General features: G+C 40.7%; 1 protein-coding gene across 1 annotated transcript in view; it reads right to left on the bottom strand.

Moving 5' to 3' along the window:
- tmem9 (transmembrane protein 9) overlaps positions 1-19,619 on the bottom strand; it is a 93,139-nt gene that overhangs the window by 26,753 nt on the left and 46,767 nt on the right. The window contains exons 3-4 of the mRNA XM_060845589.1: positions 15,738-15,846; positions 13,754-13,885 (exon numbers count right to left, since the gene is read on the bottom strand). Coding sequence (XP_060701572.1) covers positions 13,754-13,885; positions 15,738-15,846 — 241 coding nt within the window. The remainder of the gene's footprint in view (positions 1-13,753; positions 13,886-15,737; positions 15,847-19,619) is intronic.

Here is a 19,619-nt window from a genome sequence, read left to right as displayed (position 1 = left end):
TCTGCTCCACTGAACACAATTCCCCTTACAGAGTTCAAAACTATGCCAAAATGCAGCATAATAAAGTTTTACACATTCTTCACAAGAAGTGCAACATTGAATATTTTGATAAATAGGACTTCTGAGAAAGTTCTAACTAGCCTGTTAAATACAAGTCATGACAAAGCCGAACGGGGACCTACATTAGGAATTGGAAAGAGTGTTATTGCTTGCTTTAGGTAACATAAAAACAACTGACTCATTCTGCATTAGACAATCATGCAACTATCAATAGAACCACTGCCAATAAAACAGTTAACGAGCACAAAAAATGCTGACTCAATAAACGGCAGATGATCAGGAAAATAATACTGCTATAAGTAAGAAGACTCCAAATTGAACTACAGAACAGTTAAGCATTGTAATATACTGGATTTTTCACACATTGAGCTTTCATAGGCCTCTTCTGAGCTTATAATTTTATCACTTAATTGCCTATGTTGGTGCTCTTTAATGATTATTCTGCCCACTTGTAAAACTCTCCCAAATGCAAGCAAATTGTAACATGAATTCCAGCGACCCACGTTGTCTTCCTGGCTGAAAGAATTCAGGGCTCCTTGTCTATAAGGCAATGATCAGAATTGTATGTTGTACTTTAGCTGCAGTTTAACAAGTCTTTTTTTATACAATGCCAGCACAATGTCATGGTTCTTACATTCCATATTGTGGCTAATAAAAGGAAGTTTCCTGAATGTCATCTTAATCATTTTGGATATACCTCCTGTGACTTTAAGAATTCGTGGGCATATATTTCAAAGGTGGCGAAAGTGAGGGCTGTGGATGTTGGAGATTAGAATCGAGAGTGATGCCTGGAAAAGCACAGCAGGTCAGTAGCAGCGAGCAGCAGGAAAAATCGAGGTTTCGGGCAAAAACCCTTCGTTGTCACATTCCTAACAAAGGGCTTTTGCCCGGAACATCAATTTTCCTGCTCCTTGGATGCTGCCTAACCTGCTGTGCTTTTCCAGCACCACACTCTCAACACATAGATTTCAAGGTGTCTTATTCCTCTACACTTCTCAGCAGCTGAATAATTAGTGTGCATTTCTTAACTTTGTTTATACTCCCTAAATCTTTACTTATCTTGGATAAATTCCAAATGCTGCCTACCTAGTTGACATCTTCCTGCCATTTACAGTACTCTTCCTCACTTTCACCCACACAGCCAATTATCGTACCATCTGCAAACCTTGTGATCATGCATCCTACATTTATGTCTAAATTGATATAGATTACAAAAAAGCAAGGAACCCAACAGTGAGCACCACAGCTTGTTTTATGCTGTTGGGGATGAGGAGTGAGTGGAAGAGATGAGGGTGCCAACAACAGAGAGAGCTAATAGTGCCAAAGGAGCGATAGATGTGTAAATGTTAAGTATGAAAAGAGAAAATGGGTTCATTGTCCAGGTGCCTAAGTAAAAAATGAGGTGGTTCCAATGAAGCTCAATGCAAGCTGGAAGTATAACAATGTTAAGTTAAACAAATTCAGGCATAATATCTGTCCTCTGTTTACAACACTCCTTCTCCCTGCCATAATTTGTGCCATGTTGGCTTCGTTCTCAGCAGAGTGGACCCAATCCTAACAGATGTTTGGGAATTATTCTTCGGCCAGTGTACAAGTGAATGAGGTGTGTTGTAAATTTTTTGTTTCTTGGTACATTGCATTTCATCGAATATCATAACTTTAACCTCTTTTCTGTTGACACTAAAGTAACGTTGTACCTCCATCAGCTCAAGTAAAACTGAACATTCTGGAGGAGCAGCGACATGAATTAATTCCCTAATTGGTAAAGGCTACCCCACTCATGGTTTACTATCTAACAAAGTATTTAACTCTTCCAGATATTGCCAAAATATCCTAACAGCTTCTATTTTCTGACCTCTCCACTGAACAGCTCATCAGAAACATAACTTTTTGCATCACACTGATCGTGATACCGGAGCAAAGTCTGGTACTTTCCTGTGTGTTTACGCAATGAATAATTGTTGACAGTATTGAAACATTGCAGAAAAACAAACCTACCAATGGCAACAAACTGTTTTGTGTGGGTTTAATGGAGCTCTTTTTAAAATCAGGCTAGAATCCGTAGGCTTTCATTACCTCTGCAACGAAAATAATTTGGAAAATAGCACAAGTGACGATCAAAGAGTCTCCTCAAATAGAATCACTGACTACAAAGAAAAACTGACCAGTGAGGCATTAAAACTATGGCTGTAAGGGCAACTCAAATCTCTCATGACAAGATAAACTGCCAGACAGATTCAGATCTCCGCCCAGCACTCAAAGGATTAATTCACATCTTATAGTAGGAATGCAATTGCACAATCTAAAACAAGTACACTTCCTGCAAACTGACAGTTTGAGCTTTTACTCAAGCAAACGTAGACGCAAAGAAACACAAAGTAATCCAAGCTCAAAAATACCAAAGGGAAGTAAAATGTCAAAACACCAAATTCTCAGCAACTATTTATATAATTCATGTATAAAGATGCAAAGCTATACAGAGACACAAACTCAGGAAGCAACGACAAGAGAGGCGCTTCAGCCTTTGCCATTCACATAATACACAAAAGCAGTGCTATCAGCTAGAGCTGCTTAGCAGATCATACTTAATTGCAGCAGCCTGTAACAAACCTTTGTGAGAACCAAGAGTTGCTCACATAGCAAGGGTGAGGAAGATACATTTCGTGAACACAATGTTTTGATATGTCTCACAGGCCACCCATACACTGGACTCCTCCAGTGAATCAGTAATGGTAATAAACTGCTTGAATGTTACATTTTTGGTTCATTGTCTGAAATTTCCCACTGCCACCCATTACCAGACAGCCACAGTTTCTGTGCATCAAGGCTATGTTTGCAATTTTATGGTACTGAATGTGAATTGATGAGAAGCTGGTCAGTACTAACATTTGAATATCATAGAATCCCTACAGTGTGGAAACAGGCCACTTGGCCCATCAAGTCCACATTGACCCTCGAAAGAACAACCCACCCACACCCATTCCCCAACTCTATTATTCAACATTTACCCCTGACTAACGTACACATCTCTGAATACTATGGGCTATTTAGCATGGCCAGTTCACCAACCTTCAGATCTTTGGATTGTGGGAGGAAACCATGCAGACACGGGGAGAATGTATAAACTCTACAAAGACAGACAGTCACCTGAGGCAGGAATCAAACTCAGGTTCCTGGTGCTGCAAGGCAGCAGTGCCAGGAACCACCAAGCCACTGTGCCAACAATTTTCCATTGATTTGAAAGCTCAATCATATAACCACTGAGAGCTTTAAATATAATTTGTGTGCATAAATGATAGCATTTATTGAGTATCCATATTTACTCTTGAAAAGGTGGTGGTCAGTCAGCTTCTTGAACCAATATTCCCCTAGTCTGGCTAAGCAAAGGAGTTCTGCAGATTTTGACTTGATGAAGGAACAGTGATATATTTCCAAGTCAGGTTAGCATGTGGCTTGGAGGAGAATTTGGAAGAGATGACACTCCCATGCACTGTTTGCCTTTATCTTTCTAAAAGGGTAGTAGTGACATGTTTAGCATATGCTACTCAAGAAACTCAGGAATTCAGTCTCTCTGTCCAAGTTAGACCAAGGCTGTAATGATTGCTGGAACCAAATCATCCATTTCATAGCAAAGTTGAGGACACATTTAATTTCTTTACTGGGTGACTGGATGTGAATGTATGAGGTACGATTAGTAATTTTTTGAATAATACAAAATTCGAAGATGTCGCTGATAGGAAGGTTATCAAAAAATTATACAAGAATCTTGATCAGATGGAGATGTGGGCTGAGGAAAGGCAAATGGAATTCACAGTTAAGTGTGAGGTGTTGCACTTTGGAAAGTCAAACCAAGGTAGGACTTATACAGTTAATGGTAAAGTCCTGAAGAGTGTTGTGAAACAGAGGAACCCAGGAGTACAAGTACATAGTTCTTTGAAAGTGGTGTCACAGGTAAATAGGGTGGTGAAGAAGACCTTCTTTGGTCGAGGTACTGAGTAAAGGAGTTGGGACATTATGTTAGTCTTTGGTAGAGTATTGTGTACAGTTTTGGACACCCTGGTATTGGAAAGACATAATTAAACTGGATAGAGTGCAAAGACTTACAAGGATTTTGCCAGGACTAGCAGGCCTGAGTTATAGGAAGAACCTTGGCCAGGATAGGATTTTATTCCTTGGAATGTAGGAGAATGAGGGTTGACCTTATCGAGGTATACAAGGTCATGAAGGGCATAGATAGGATGAATTCAAACTCTCAATCACCACCATCTAGAATGTCAGCACCCACAGATATATGGGAACACCACTAATCGCAAAATCTCCTCCAAGTCACTCATCATTCTGACTTGTAAATATATTACTTTAGCGTCACTGGGTCGAGATCCCGGAATTCTTTCCCTAACAGCACTATGTGTACCTACAACAAATGGACTGCAGCAGTTCAAGGCAGCTCACCACCACTTTCTCAGAGATGAGCAATAACTGCAGCCTCAGCTTCCCATAAATGAATTAGAAAAAAACAAATCCTTTCTTTAATTGTTATCAAGACTCCAAAGCACATAATTCGAAGTGTAATTCGAACAGTATTGGCTCTGCACAGAGGAAGAGATTACCCTTATATCAGATTATTCATGTACCTATCGCTGGAGAAGTTGCAGCATTGGGCAATAAGATTTGTTTTATTTCTTTGAAAAAAAAAGCATGAAAAATTGAATTTAAGGGACATTATTATACAGATGAGAGACACTTAGAGAGGTATTGCTATTCCATCAGCTTGGAGCACTTGAGTGTTAAATGGTTATCATAATTTCTGTCAGAAATGAAATCAGACATTTTGTTTCCTTGCAGTTCAATTTATATTTTCCTCTGCAAAAGGAATGTCAGAATTTACTCTTTCATCCTAACATAGAAATGACGATTGGTTAAGTCAAGGATGTAGTCCATCGACAGTGACTACTGGTAGACGGGTACATCTTTTTTGAAGGACCATAATGCTTGTTTTTAATTAATTGTGACTGATTAACAATTGTACTGTTCAGATCAAATCAAATTAAATCCACGCTTAATGACTTTCACCTGTTAAAATGAGTATACATTGTACAGTTTTTATATGTATAACTATCGTTTCCAGTTCCTCCCATCCTGAAGGCATAAATGTTCCAAAGGGTGAGAACGGAGTCTCAAAAGCTCTCTGGTAACTTATCTGAATTATTATTTGAGAGTGCGCCTGACAGTGTACTGACAGGTGATTAGGACAGCAGTGCCCTGGAACCTGATCCCAACCTCACCAACAGGTTTCCTAGCAAGGGTCAGCAGGAAACAACTGCAAGCAAAAAAAAACCTAGTTGTTATTCCAATCAATCCTGGAGCATCAAAGCCTCCAATGTTGTGCTGGTCAACTCAGCAGAGTTTCTAGTCTATGTGGCACTGTCTATGCGAGGAGACCAGGCCTAGGCTCATGTTCAATCAGGCCCATCACAGGTGTATGGAAATTAGTTTTAGGTGCTCATAACATCCACTTCAAAAAGAATGAGAACTATCAACAAAGTGAAATCTCGGATTTCAGACGCCACTCAACATCATGGCATAGCCACATAAGGTAAAAGCTGTGACTACTTGAGATTTCTATTCTGTCCAGATATCGTCTTGAAACATAAATGGAGATTGCTTTTAACTGCTGATGACATCCTGAAGTGGCTGACTGTGCATTGCTCACTGACATTCGACCAGCCTAACATTGTGATTTCTTACCTCATAATAAGCACTTGTAAAATTCATTTCCTCTTGTTATCATCAGACCACCTACGTTGGCTCTCATCAGCCCTCACACAGACTGGCATGAATAAATTTTACCCAACCTAGTATTAGAAGCATCACTACACTGTAAACAAAGTCGGAAATGACTGCAATAAATCTATTAAACCAGGAGTGGCAGGAAGCGTGGTAAGCTTTTTTTAAAACAGGTTGTTTGATCTTAAATATACGTTTTATTTTTAGATTACACAGGTAATTTTAAAAGCTAGAACCATTAAATACGAAATTCTCAAAGCAAAAAACTTACTCAAAGATTAAACATAGTTACCCAACACTAAAATAACAAGAAGGGGGAAATACTCAACAAAATGTATCCTGAAAGCAATGTTTGGGGCAACGGGTTCAGTGATTGGAATATTAACCAGAAAGTAGAAACATTAGCACCATATGCAAGGCTCACATTTATACAGCATGCTATTATTGTTACTGCAAGATCATTACAGGATCCTCATGTGCTGCACATAAGTATACTTTGTAAGCAATGCAGGCATCGTTCTGAACTAGAACATTCTCACAAAATATCAGTAAGGTGAACAAGTAGTTCATCTTTGCAGTGGCAGGGGTGGAAAAATAAAGGAAGAGAATGCACTGCTTTGAATACTGTCACAGAATTGTTGATATTCACCTGAACAGAAAAGGTGTTTAAGCTAAGTGTCATATCTGAAATGCATCACTGACAATGCAGCAGTCTGTCAGTACTGCACAGGAACGTCAGTCTGTATTAAATACCATAACCTTGAATAAGTCTGAGACCACAACCTTTCGATGCAATTAAAAAAATGTCCAATTGGAATTAAAATCATATCTAGACAATGCTTCTACGTTAATAGAGAAACGTTCCAGCTTGAGGAAAGTCCAGTAACAAACATCAGTATACTTGGAAATGAATGAACTAGTCACACTGGGTTTCTGCTAAGAATAAAAAAGATGAGTCAAACCAATTTTATTGGTTTTACCTTTTGAGTCATCATTACCATGTAAGTCAGGTTATAGCTTTTCATTAGACTTCTTTGTCCAGCCAACACTTGAGTTTCAACCTTTAGTCAGGAGGAAGGTACACCTACAGTATTGTTAGAATGGGAGTTGCAGGATTTTGATCTAGTGACAATGAAGGAAAAGTAACAGTTTTAAATCAAGATGGAGGGGAACTTGCAGGTGTTGCTCCCACGCAACTGCTGCCTTTGTTTTTCAAAACTGTGGAGCTTGTGCATTTCAAAAAAGCTGTTGAAGGAGCCTAGGTGAGTTTTTGCACAAAATCTTGCAGATGGTACAGACAGCTGCCACTGTTCATCGGCGTGGAGGAATCATACATTAAAAAGGTGTTGGTTTGGGTGCCAAACAAGTTGGCTGCTTTATCCCGCTACTGGAGTGTTGCTGGAACTGCACTAAAGCAGACAGAGAGTATTTCATCGCACTCTTTACTTGGGTCTTGTGGCTAGGGTTTTAGGAGTCAAGAAGAGAGTTATTTGCTCCAGAAATTCTAGTCTCTGACCTGCTTTTGTAGGCACTGAATCTATATGGCTTTTCTAGCTCAGTTTCTGGTCAGTAGGACCCCCAGGATGTAATGCCATTGAAGCTCATGGAGCTAAGTTAGAATCACTTCTGTTTGAGAAGGCACTGCGTTGTGTATGTTACTTGCATCAAGAGCTTCGCTGATGCAAACGCTGGACCAATTAGATTGCAGAGAAAAATTTTTTTAAACACTCGAGGTCAGATACTAAACCCATTCACAAATGTCTGTCTGTACACTTTTAATGTAAAGTGCAAAACATTACTTAAATACGGGTCGTTCCGCTATAACGTACATTTCGTCAATATGAATTGGCTGTAATGCAACTGATGAATTGGTGATGCCGTTTCTAAAGGGCAAATGTTTAAAACATGTGTTGGCTGTAACGTGATTACATTGCCAACACTTTAAGCACTGTTTATAAAGCTTGACTTTTCTATAACACAGAGTTGCACAATAACATAACCATTGCGTTTTGGAAGAACTGACTGTATGAAAACATGAACTACATTTCTCCAAGCAAAAAAGAAATCTGAAAAGATTGTGAAAAACCCCAGAAAAGAATTCAAATTCACACTATTACCTTTACCTCAAAACATTCTTACAACACCAAATACTCCAGTGAAGGGACATCGCTATCTCCACAACAAACCCTCCTACCCAGCTTCAACTGGCTTCCTTCCTGTAAATTTCTGTACTTCTACTTCATAGTTTTGCCTTCAGCTGCAAGTTCTCCCTGAGTCAGCTAAAACTAACTGTAAACTAAGCTCACCATTACATTAACGTTACAGAAAACGCAAGTTACCTACACTCAGTTTTTTTTCCCCATTGGTTGACTGACATATAGGTTTTGTCTCTCACTCGGTGTCCCTGCATCCTATCAATCTGGAACAGCACACTTTTTCTAGGTTGTTAAAAATAAATCAGCTACTAATTACTGTCTCTTCATTTCAAGGATTGTAGTACCTCATTAAAAATGCATGGAAACAAAATACTTCCAGAATTCTCAAAGCCACTCACGAAAACTCTAAAGCAAAACTCTATGGCCTTCACTACCAAACGTGCATTTTGTATTTTGTACGTTAAGCTTCATAAAATCACAGAACACTTAGTGTGGAGGCAGACTATTAAGCCCATAGAATCCACACCAACCCTCTGAACAGCATCCTACCCAGACACACTACCCTATCCCTACAATGCTGTTAACCTACTTAGCCTGCACATTCCTGGACACTATGGGCACATTTGCATGGCCAATCCACCTAACCTGCACATCACTGGACTGGAAACCAGAACACCTGCAGGAAACCCATGCAGATATAGGAAGAATGCATAAACTCCACACAGACAATCACCAGAGGGTAGAAATGCAGCAGTGCTAAACACTGAACCATTGATTTAACTTATAAAAGTGGTACAAAGTCCTAACACTTGCCATTTATCAGCCCAAGTCTGGAAGCTGTCCAGAACTTGCTGCATATGAATAAAGATTTCACTGTATCTGAGGAACTAGAAATACGGATGGAAGTGCTAATCAGATGGGACAATGTGCTGAAAGGTGGCAGATGGAATTTAATCAAATGCGAAGTGCTGCATTTTGGGAAAGCAAATCTTAGAGGGACTTATACACTTAATGGTAAGGTCCTAGGGAACGTTGCTGAACAAAGATACCTTGGAGTGCAGGTTCATAGCTCCTTGAAAGTGGAGTCGCAGGTAGATAGGATAGTGAAGGCGACATTTGGTATGCTTTCCTTTATTGGTCAGAGTACGGAGTACAGGAGTTGGGAGGTCATGTTGCGAGTGTAGAGGGCATTGGTTAAGCCACTGTTGGAATATTGTGTGCAATTATATCCTTCCTATCGGAAGGGTTTTCTGAAGCTTGAGAGGGTTCAGAAAAGATTTACAAGGATGTTGCCAAGGTTGGAGAATTTGAGCTAGAGAGAGGGGCTGTTTTCCCTGGAGCATAGGAAGCTGAGGGGGTGACCGTATAGAGGTTTATAAAATCATAAAACAGTTTTTACCCTGGGGTGGAGGAGTCCAGAACTAGAGGGCATAGGTTTAGGGTGAGAAGGGAAAGATATAAAAGAGACTTAAGGAGAAATGTTTTCATGCAGAGGGTGGTACATGTATGGAATGAGCTGCCAGAGGAAGTGGTGGAGGCTAGTATAATGGCAACATTTAAAAGGCATCTGGATGGGTATAGGAATAGGAAGGGGGTGGTGGGATATGGGCCAGGTGCTGGCAGGTGGGACTAGATTGGGTTGGGATATCTAGTCCAACCCATCCGTGTCGACCAAAGGGTCTGTTTCCATGCTGTACATCTCTATGACTCTCTATTGTGCATTTGGCTGGGGGTGGGGTGGAGGAGACAGGGGGTGGAGAGATGGTCACGGATGAAACAGCTGAGAATGTTGGTCCTTGGACACTGCTTGAGGAACTCTTGCAGAGAGAGATGTCCCAGGATTAAGATGAATAACCTCCAACAACTATCTTCCTTTGCTGTAAGCACGACTCCAACCACTGGAGAGTTTTCCCCCTGATTTGCTCGGATTCCAGCTCCATGGTGCCACACTCAGTCAAATGTTTTCTTGATGTCAAGGGCAGTCGTTCTCACCTAATCTCTGGAATTCAGCTCTTTTGCCTACATTTGGAAGATGTTTTAGTGAGATCAGGGGCTGAGTGATCCTGGCAGAACCCAGACTGAGTGTCAATGAGAAGGTTATTAAGGAGGAAGCAGCACTTGGCAGCACTGTTAAAAACTATTCCCTCACTTTGCAAAACCAAACCAGTAGGAACTGATTGACTAAGTTGGATTTTCCCTCCTTACTGTGGACAGGACATACTTGGGCAATTTTGCACATTGCTGAGTAGATCCCGGTGTTGTAGCTACATTGGAATAGTTTCGTGCAGCTAATCCTTTTTATATGGTACTGTTGCTGAATGTAGTCCGGCTCATAGCTTCTGAGGTATCCAGTGCCTTCAGCTAATTCTTGACATCAAATCAAATTGGTTAAAGAGTGACATTGGTAATGCTGGGGATCATCCATTCAACACCTCTGGATGAAGATGGTTGCAAATGCTTCACCCTTGGTTTTTTTTTCTGTAGTGATGTGCTCTGTCCCCCAACATTATGAATGTGGATAGTTATGGGCCTCCTGCTCCTGTTAGTGGTTTAACTTTCCAATACCATTCACAGCTGGATATCATCAGACTGCAGAGTTTATACTGATCCATTTATTATGGGATCATTTACTCCTGTCTAGTACATACTGCATTTGCTGTTTGACATGCTAGTGGTTCTGTGTTGTGGCTTTACTGGATGGACACCTCAATTTCAAGTATGTTCAGTGCTGTTCTTGGCGATCTTCACTCAACTAGGGCTGATCACCTGGCCGATGGTAGGGGTAGAAAATGTGCTAAGCTGTGCGATTACAGATGGTTGAAGAACACAGTTCTGCTGCTGCTCATGACCCACAGGGCATCATGGATATTTTGTGGAATTGCTAGATCTGTTCTAAAACCTATTCCATTTAGCACAGTGGCAATGTCACACAACATGACAGAGGGTATCCTCAATGGAAGGAGGGCACTTCATCTTCACAAGTACTGTGTTTTTGCAAACAGTGACACAGTGATATGCCACTGGACTGGTTAGTAATCCACAGCGCCAGATTAATGCCCTGGGGACAAGGTCAAATCCTACCATAGTAGTGCTGGAACATAAATTTAGTTAATAAATCAGAAACATAAAACGGGTTTCAGTGATGGTGAGTCTTTTTGGGAAGGAAGATCGGTCTCGCTTACCTGGTCTGGTTTGATGTGATTCCAAACCCACAGTACGTGGTTGACTCTTCACTGTCCTCCAAAAGGTCTAGTAATTCACTCAGTTCATGGACAGTTAGGGATGCACAACAAATTCTAGCCTTGCAGTGACACCCACATCACAGAAAAAACATGTAAAAACTCCTCCTAGTAGTGTCATGGGCAGATGCATCTCGGACAGGTAGATTGGGGAGGATGAGGTCAAACATATATTTTTCCTTTTTGTTGGTGTCTTCACCATGAGCTGACCCAGTCTAGTATCTATGTCCTTTTGGACTTGACTAATTTGGTGGTTAGTGATGCTGCTGAGCACCTCTTGGTGAAGGGCAGTGAAGTCCCCCCAGACAGAGTGCATTCAAATCCTTGCCATACTCAAATGCTTTTTTTCCCAAATTGGTGTTTAACATAGAGGAGTATGGATTCACCTGCTGAGGGGTCTGGGAGGTGGGCTCAGAAAGGAGGTTTCCCTGCCAATATTTGAACCAATGTGCAGAGTCAATGCTGAGGGCTCCCAGGACAACTCTCTCCTGACTGTATACCACCGTGCCACCACTTCTGCTGAATCTGTCTTGTGGGCGAGACAGCAGATAAGCAGGGATTATGATGGTGGTGTCTGTGACGTAGCCTGCAAGGTAAAATTCTGTGATGACAATTATATCAGACTCTTCCTCAAAATCAGTATATCAGCTCTCCCAATTCTGGTACAAGCCCTTAGATGTTAATAAGTAGGTCACTGCAAATTGATAGGGCTGGGTTTGTTATTGTCGAGTGGCAATGCTAGTGCCAGGTGATCTGTGCAGTTCCATTCCTTTTCATAGACTTCTTAGCAGTTTGATACAACTGAGTGGCTTGCTCAGCCATTTAAGAGTAAACACTTGGAGGTGAATCTGGAAACACAAATGCCAGACCAGATAAGGATGTCAGATGTCTTTCGCTGAAGGACTTTAATGACTCCAGCAATGCCAATGATACCTCATAAGCATTCCAGTTCACTTAACCACCAGATGAACAAACTGGAATGCACAAGGTCAGGATGTCATATGACCTGTGGGGAAACCGGCAGGAGGAGGTGGTATTCCTTCGACATTACTGATCTCAGCTTTCTTAATGGCAGGTGAGTGGGATTCTTTTTCTTTCCTTATTACTATTGGATGTTTTTGGGCAACATTTCTAGTGGAAAGTCAATAACGTGACCTAATCTTTTCCATCGAGTAATCCATGCTTCTGCCAGTTGTACTGCAAATAACATAATATCACGTCTTTCCCTTATTTTCTTATGGATTCTGACGACTGGGAAGTGATTAGCCCTGCAAAATACTTATCTACTGTGATCATGCTCAGGGACTTGGTAAAGTAATCTCAAATTCTATCAAAAGCAAATCTGTACTTTCTAGTAGGACCTACCAGACAAGGAGTGTAAAAATGTCTCATTTGTTACTTTCAGCCTGGAGGCACTGTGACTATTAACAATTCTGTAACTGTTTACCTAGTCAATTGAGTACAAGCCATGAATCAAACATGAGGCCTATTTAGATTCTACAGTACATTACTCACGAAGCTAATCAAGTCGTATACAGATTTCCAAATCAACAAGCCAAACCTAAAGCCCACAGCAGTACATCAAGACTTTTGTAAGATATCGTAATATATTCTCTTCCTTTGACTTCGAACCTCAGAAGTTGCCCGAGATAGTGAAGCATAACATTACATTGCAGAGAACAATACTGAGTAACGACCATTACATTGGAGAGTGATGTATTGAGCAATTAATGATGACATTTCAACAGACAGTGAGACAGCAATTAATAATAATAGTACATTGCAAAGCCAATGTGTGCACATTCATAGCCGGAGTGTAATATCTGGAGATTGGTACTGCATGGTTCTAGCTGTATTCTCAGTGTGATGTCTCGACACTCTCAAATCCCTTTCCAAGTATCTCTTCTCCTATTCAATTCCTTTCACTTTTAATTATAATGCACAAGTACTTGGCTACTACAATGCATTTTTTTTGCTACATGGCCAGACAAGTGGATTGTTGATCTATTAAGTGATGATCAATAAAATTTAGGAACAAAAGTTTCCAAAATGCTGATAGCTCTGGACAGAGCTCATCCATCCCACATTGTTAGAATATACCTCTCATGAGCAGCCAGCTTTTGGTTTGGTACTTTAAGCCAAGTCCATGTTTGATATGAATTTTTGCACACCTTCTTAAGTAGAATTCCTATTTATTGAAGGAACATTGAATTATAAACATGATCATAAGCAGTGTCATCATTTGTAACAGTTTCAAAACCAGTGGGAAACAATGAAGAACAACATGAAAGAGAGAACTAAAAGAAAAAAATCTCATTCTATGTTAAAAAGTTCGTTAACTGGTATTAAATGCAGAGTATAAAATTAACCTGTGTTCACAAATTAAACTCCATATAAAAAGTTCTCACATTTGGAACTGATCAATCACGTAAAGGTGAACGATTCACAGACTTGTAGGTACTTCCCACTTATTGTAAAAATCCACCTGGAATTATAATTCACTTTCCATACCTCAGTGTCTTCCTCATTATGCAGAGGTTGAATATATGAATCTGGTTTTCGGATAAGTGGATCCACTATCATCAGGAATGCCATATACACCAGTAGAGCTCCAACAACAGTAAGGTAAATGATGATTGTTACCTGTCAAATCAAGATTTACAAAGAATAAATGTATCTTCAGTTTTTCATAATCAACAATTCCATATTTGCTTTTGTTTCCATTACATCTTATTTAAAGAAATCAATTTGTAACATAACAAATATTGCATAATATTTTCAGCATTAGTTTCCATTTTGTTGGCCCTGTGACCACTCTGGACCTTTCATAAACAAAAACAAATCTTCAGAATGAAGGTAGTAGTGTTTTGGAGTACTATTCGTCTGTATCAGATATGGTTGACTGTACATATGATTCCCAATACGAATGAACTGGGTGTGACCAGGCTGCAGTGGCCGAGTTAGCTTAAATTCTTTCTTCCCATTTTCACTAACCAAACCAAAACCAGGGGTGGCACAGTGGTTAGCATTGTTGCTTCACAGCACCAGGTACTCCGCTTCGGGTGACTGTCTGTATGGAGTGTGCACAAAACCCTTGTGACTGCGTGGGTTTCCTCCGGGTACTCTGGTTTCTTAGACAGTCCAAAGATGTCCAAGTTGGGTGGATTAGCCATGGGAAATGCAGGGTAACAGGACTAGGATAGGATGGGGAGTTGGGTGGGAGTGGATGCTCTTCGGATGGTTGGTGCGGACTTGTTGGGCCGAATGGCTTGCTATCAGACAGTAGGGACTCTATGATGATTCTATGAAGGACTGCTACAGAATTTGGAGACTATTATCTTTCAAACTAAGAACTGCCAAAATAAACTGTAAGGAGAATCAGGAATTGTTTTTGTTTTTATGCAGCAAGTTATGATGAGCTGAAACATGTTGCCCAAAAGTGTTAAATTGTATTTTTCAATTCAGAGTAGTAGAGTCATATAGATATACAGCATGGAAATAGACCCTTCTGTCCAACTCGTTCATGCCGACCTTCGTCTTAACCTATGCAACTATTTGCCAGCACTTGGCCCATATCCCTCTAAACCCTTCCTATTCATATACCCATCCAGATGCCTTTTAAATGTTGCAATTGTACCAGCCTTCACCACTTCCTCTGTCAGCTCATTCCATGCATGCACCACCCTCTGCATGAAAAAGTTGCCCCTTGGTCCCTTTTATATCGTTCTGTTCTCATCCTAAACCTATGCCCGTTAGTTCTGGACCCCCCCACCCAGGTAAAAGACCTTGTCTATTTATCCTATCTATGCCCTCATAATTTTGTAAACCTCTATAAAGTCAGCCCTCAGTCTCTCACGCTTCAAATCCTATAGCTCAAATCCTCCAACCCTGGCGACATCCTCGAAAATCTTTTCTGAACCCTTTCAAGTTTCACAACATCCTTCCGATGGGAAGGAGACCAGAGTTGCATGCAATTTCCAAAGTGGCCTAACCAATGTCCTGTACAGCCACAACATGACCTCCCAACTCTGAAACTCAATACTCAGAACAATAAAGGAAAGCATACTAAACTCCTCCTTCACTATCCTATCTACCTGTGACTCCACTTTCAAGGAACTATGAACCTTCACTCCCAAGGTCTCTTTGTTCAGCAACACTCCCTAGGACCTTACCATTAAGTATATAAGCTCTGTTCGGATTTGCTTTTCCAAAATGCAGCAACTCACATTTATCTAAACTGAACTCCATCTGCCAGTCCTCAGCCCATTAATTGGTAGCATGGATAGAATAGGCCAAATTCCCTCTCTCTATGATGTACAATTCTAAGCATGAAATAGGAATATGAAATAAATCCAAAGCAGTGTTTACAAATCAACTGCAGCTCAACACAAAATGGGTCATTTAGATGAATAATCTTGGTAATAGCACTTCATCATGGGGCTTCAAGTTGGGTAAGCTGAATTAATCAGAGGTAATGAAGAAGGTTTATTGGTACCTTGATCGTAGTGGTGCTTCTTTCTTCATATTTACACTCACACAGCAAACAGTAAGCCTCCACATCCCTGCCCGGCACTGGCATAGGCTCCACAACATGTAGGCAATTACTGAAAATGCAAAACAGCCCCTTACTGAATGAACAGGACTTTCAAAAAAAATGTACAACTTTTAACACATATTTCGTTTTTGCAACCTTTCTTTTAACTGCAGCAGCAGTTCTTTTCTCAAGTGGAAATATTTCTGACTGTGACACAACCTAAACATAACTGGCACTTTGAAATGTTTACGAACTTTTCAGAAATGTATAAATCATGAGTGTACACTTCTGCTACCAGGAGTTGCAGGAGTTTTGGGATTGGGGTAGAGTAAAGGAATAAAATTACAATGTATCCATCACTATCGTTCAAAACATATCTAGATGCAAATGAGACATGTAATAAACAGATGAATAAAAAGAAAAACTCTGGATTTTTCAAAAGCAGACAGTGGCTGTCGTCTCCGATGTCGGTTTTCCTCTGATTGTAGATCTCCCTGGGTCGTCTTTGGTCTTCTGCTATAAAGATGTTTCATATGAAAAAGGTACCTTTGACGGACAGTGTGGTTAAGAGCAGTCTTTCAATAGCAGACAGTACTCTTTCTGGCCAACTGTCCAAAATACCTGCATTTTTTACATCCCAAACATCAGATCGACTCATTGCCAAACAGAAAAATTCAAAGTTGATTAGGTTTTAGTACCTTTGGTTAAATCCGAACTGCTGTGAAAACAACTTGGGTATCCAGGTTACTGCCAAATGTTACATCTTCCAATTTTCCAGCACACTATGACAGCTAAATCAGTCACATTACAGGTCCTTGCTAGCTTCACTCTCTCAAAGAAACAGTACACGCCTTCAACTTCATAACAGCCTCCCCCAATGAAAAAATGAACCATTATAATGAAAAGATGGCTTTTTTTCTAATTCTTAACCCTATTACTATGTAGTACATAGGACAGTGATCCAAGTTCATATTAACTTCTGCGTGCGCTCACACTCTCACACAGTATCTGTTCAATTTTATCTATACTTTATCCATTAAATCCACAATAACACATCTGCTATCACATTCTGATGGCTCACAACATGTGCGATTTGTAAGTTCTTTAACATAAGACTCCAACAAAATCTCATTCACGTCTTTAAATCGTTCCAAGAATGTAAGAGGATTGTGATCCGTGTACACAACTGTCTCAGACACATCGTTCATGACATAAACATTAAAATGTTGTAAGGCCAGTACCAAAATCAATAATTCCTTTTCGACTGTACAGTATTTTCTCTTTGAAAAGTTACTTTGAAAGGTAACCAACTGGTAGTTTAATTCCACCATCATCTTCCTGTAGCAGTACAGTTCCAAAGCCTATGTCGCGAGCATCGATTGCAACTTTGAAGGGTTTCAAAAGGTTTGGTGTAGCTAAAACTGGTGCAGTGGTGAACACCGTTTCTAAATTGTCAAATGCCTCCTGGCATTGTTCGGTCCACTTGAAAGTTTGTGTTCTTCTTCAGCAAATCTATTAGCGGTGCCACTGTGCTGCTGACGTTTCAGGACAAACCTCCGGTAGAATCCACCTAGTCCCAAAAATCGAAGCATCTTTTTCTTAGAGGTTGGTCATGGAAATTCCTCCATGGCCTTCTTTTTGCATTCCTTGGGGTCAACCTTCCATGTCTGATGATGAAAGTGAGGACTGCAGAGGGTGGAGATTAGAATTGAGAGTGTGGTGCTCGAAAGGCACAGCAGGTCAGGCTGCATCCAAGAAACAGGAGAATTGTCGCTTCGGGCAAAAGCCCCCGACACAGTTTGTTAACCCAGCCACAACTCTGTTCATGAGTCTTTGGAATGTAGCTGGTGCATTCTTATTCCAAAGGGTATCACAGTTTGAATTGATATAGCCCAGTTGGGGTTACAAATCCAGAAATTTCTTTCGCTTTCTCCAAAATAGGTACCTGACAATAACCACACAGCAAGACCTATTTTGTGATGTAACTGGCTTGTCCAACTTTCTCTATACTGTCCTCCGATCTCAGTATTGGAAAGGAGTCTGATTTTGTTATGGCCTTGACCTTCCAATAGTCCACACAAAATCGTTGACTCCCGTCAGGTTTGGGAACTAACAGGAACAGTGAACTCCACTCATTCGGACTCTGCTCGATGATATCGTCATTGAGCATCGCACCCACTTCCTTCTGGACCTGTGTGGCTTTGAAAGGGTTTAGCCTGTCGGGGTGTTGTTTATCGAAAAGCATTCCTGACGTCTACCTCATGGACAATACTATTAGTTACCCCCCCCCACCCCAATCTTATTCCTGCATATGTCCTCATACTGCTGCAACGAACCTTTCAACGGTGTTCTTTGCTCCTGACACAGATAGTTCACTAACCTATCCCACTCCTCAAGGATTTCCTCACTGTTTGATGTATTTGAGACATATCAAACTTCACAACATCTGGATTTGATTCCTCACTCTGCAGGGCAGTAACTACCACCTGATTCTTCAGTTCCTTCTCTCTATTATAACAAGGTTTTAACATATTCACATGACATACACGATACAGTTTTTTTCCCTATCTGGCATCTTTACTAGATAGTTCACTTGACTCAACTTTTTCTCAATTTGATAGGGACTAAACCTAGCTTTGATCTCCTGGAATTGGTAACAATACTAATGAGTCATTCCCACGGGAAAATGTCTGAATTTCAGTTTCTAATCTGCCACCTGCTTTATTCTATGCTGTGCTCTCTTCAGGTGCTGTTTAGCTAACTCACCTACCCAATTTAATCTCTCCTTCAACTCCGATATATAATCCAAGTGTGAGATCACCAAATTTGGTCCCTGTCGATTTCTTTAGATTAGATTAGATTAGATTACTTAGATTACTTACAGTGTGGAAACAGGCCCTTCGGCCCAACAAGTCCACACCGACCCTCCGAAGCGCAACCCACCCATACCCCTAACCTAACACTATGGGCAATTTAGCATGGCCAATTCACCTGACCCGCACATCTTTGGACTGTGGGAGGAAACCAGAGCACCCGGAGGAAACCCACGCAGACACGGGGAGAACGTGCAAACTCCACACAGTCAGTTGCCTGAGGCGGGAATTGAACCCAGGTCCCTGGCGCTGTGAGGCAGCAGTGCTAACCACTGTGCCACCGTGCCGCCCGTAATTCTTTTCAATTAATTTCAAAGGGCCTCTATGTCTGAATATTAACCCAAAGGCAATAAACGGAGTAGATTTATTTGGAGCATCTCTAATGGTAAACAACACAATCATTTGGGTAATTCTGACAATATGTTCATAACATGGTCTTCAGAGTGTTTGTCAAGTGCCATGGGATTCAGGATGATACGCACTGGATTTAAAGTGCTGTATGCCTAAGCTATCCATAACTTGCTTAAAACAGCCTAGCAGGAAAATTAGACCCTTGGTCTGATTGAATCTCTCTGCGTAGCCCATACCATGTGAAGAAAGCTACCAACTCCTCTACCACCCTTTTTGCCTTTAATACTCTGGAATGGAGTTGCCTCCGGAAATCTGGTAGACAAATCTATTATAGTTAGTAAATACTGGTTCCAAATCAATCAAAATGCACATGAAAGGTTCTTCGAATGCAGAGATTGGCAACAAAGGTGTTGGTTTTATTACTGCCTGTGGCTTACCTACCATTTGGCATGATGACATGTATGGAAAAAGTTAACTACATCCTTGAGCATTCCAGGTCAATAGAAAAGCTTTTGTGCCCTAGTCTGAGTCTTCTGTACACGTAGCTGACCTCCTACAGGTAGTTCGTGTGCTATCTATAACACTTCCTGTCTTTATGCTACTGGCAACACAATGTGGT

Source organism: Hemiscyllium ocellatum, chromosome 26 (assembly GCF_020745735.1).
Source record: "Hemiscyllium ocellatum isolate sHemOce1 chromosome 26, sHemOce1.pat.X.cur, whole genome shotgun sequence".
In the NCBI taxonomy this organism is placed as follows: Eukaryota; Metazoa; Chordata; class Chondrichthyes; order Orectolobiformes; family Hemiscylliidae; genus Hemiscyllium; species Hemiscyllium ocellatum.
The sequence above is the reverse complement of the archived record's forward strand: the minus strand, read 5'-3'. Positions and strand labels throughout refer to the sequence as shown.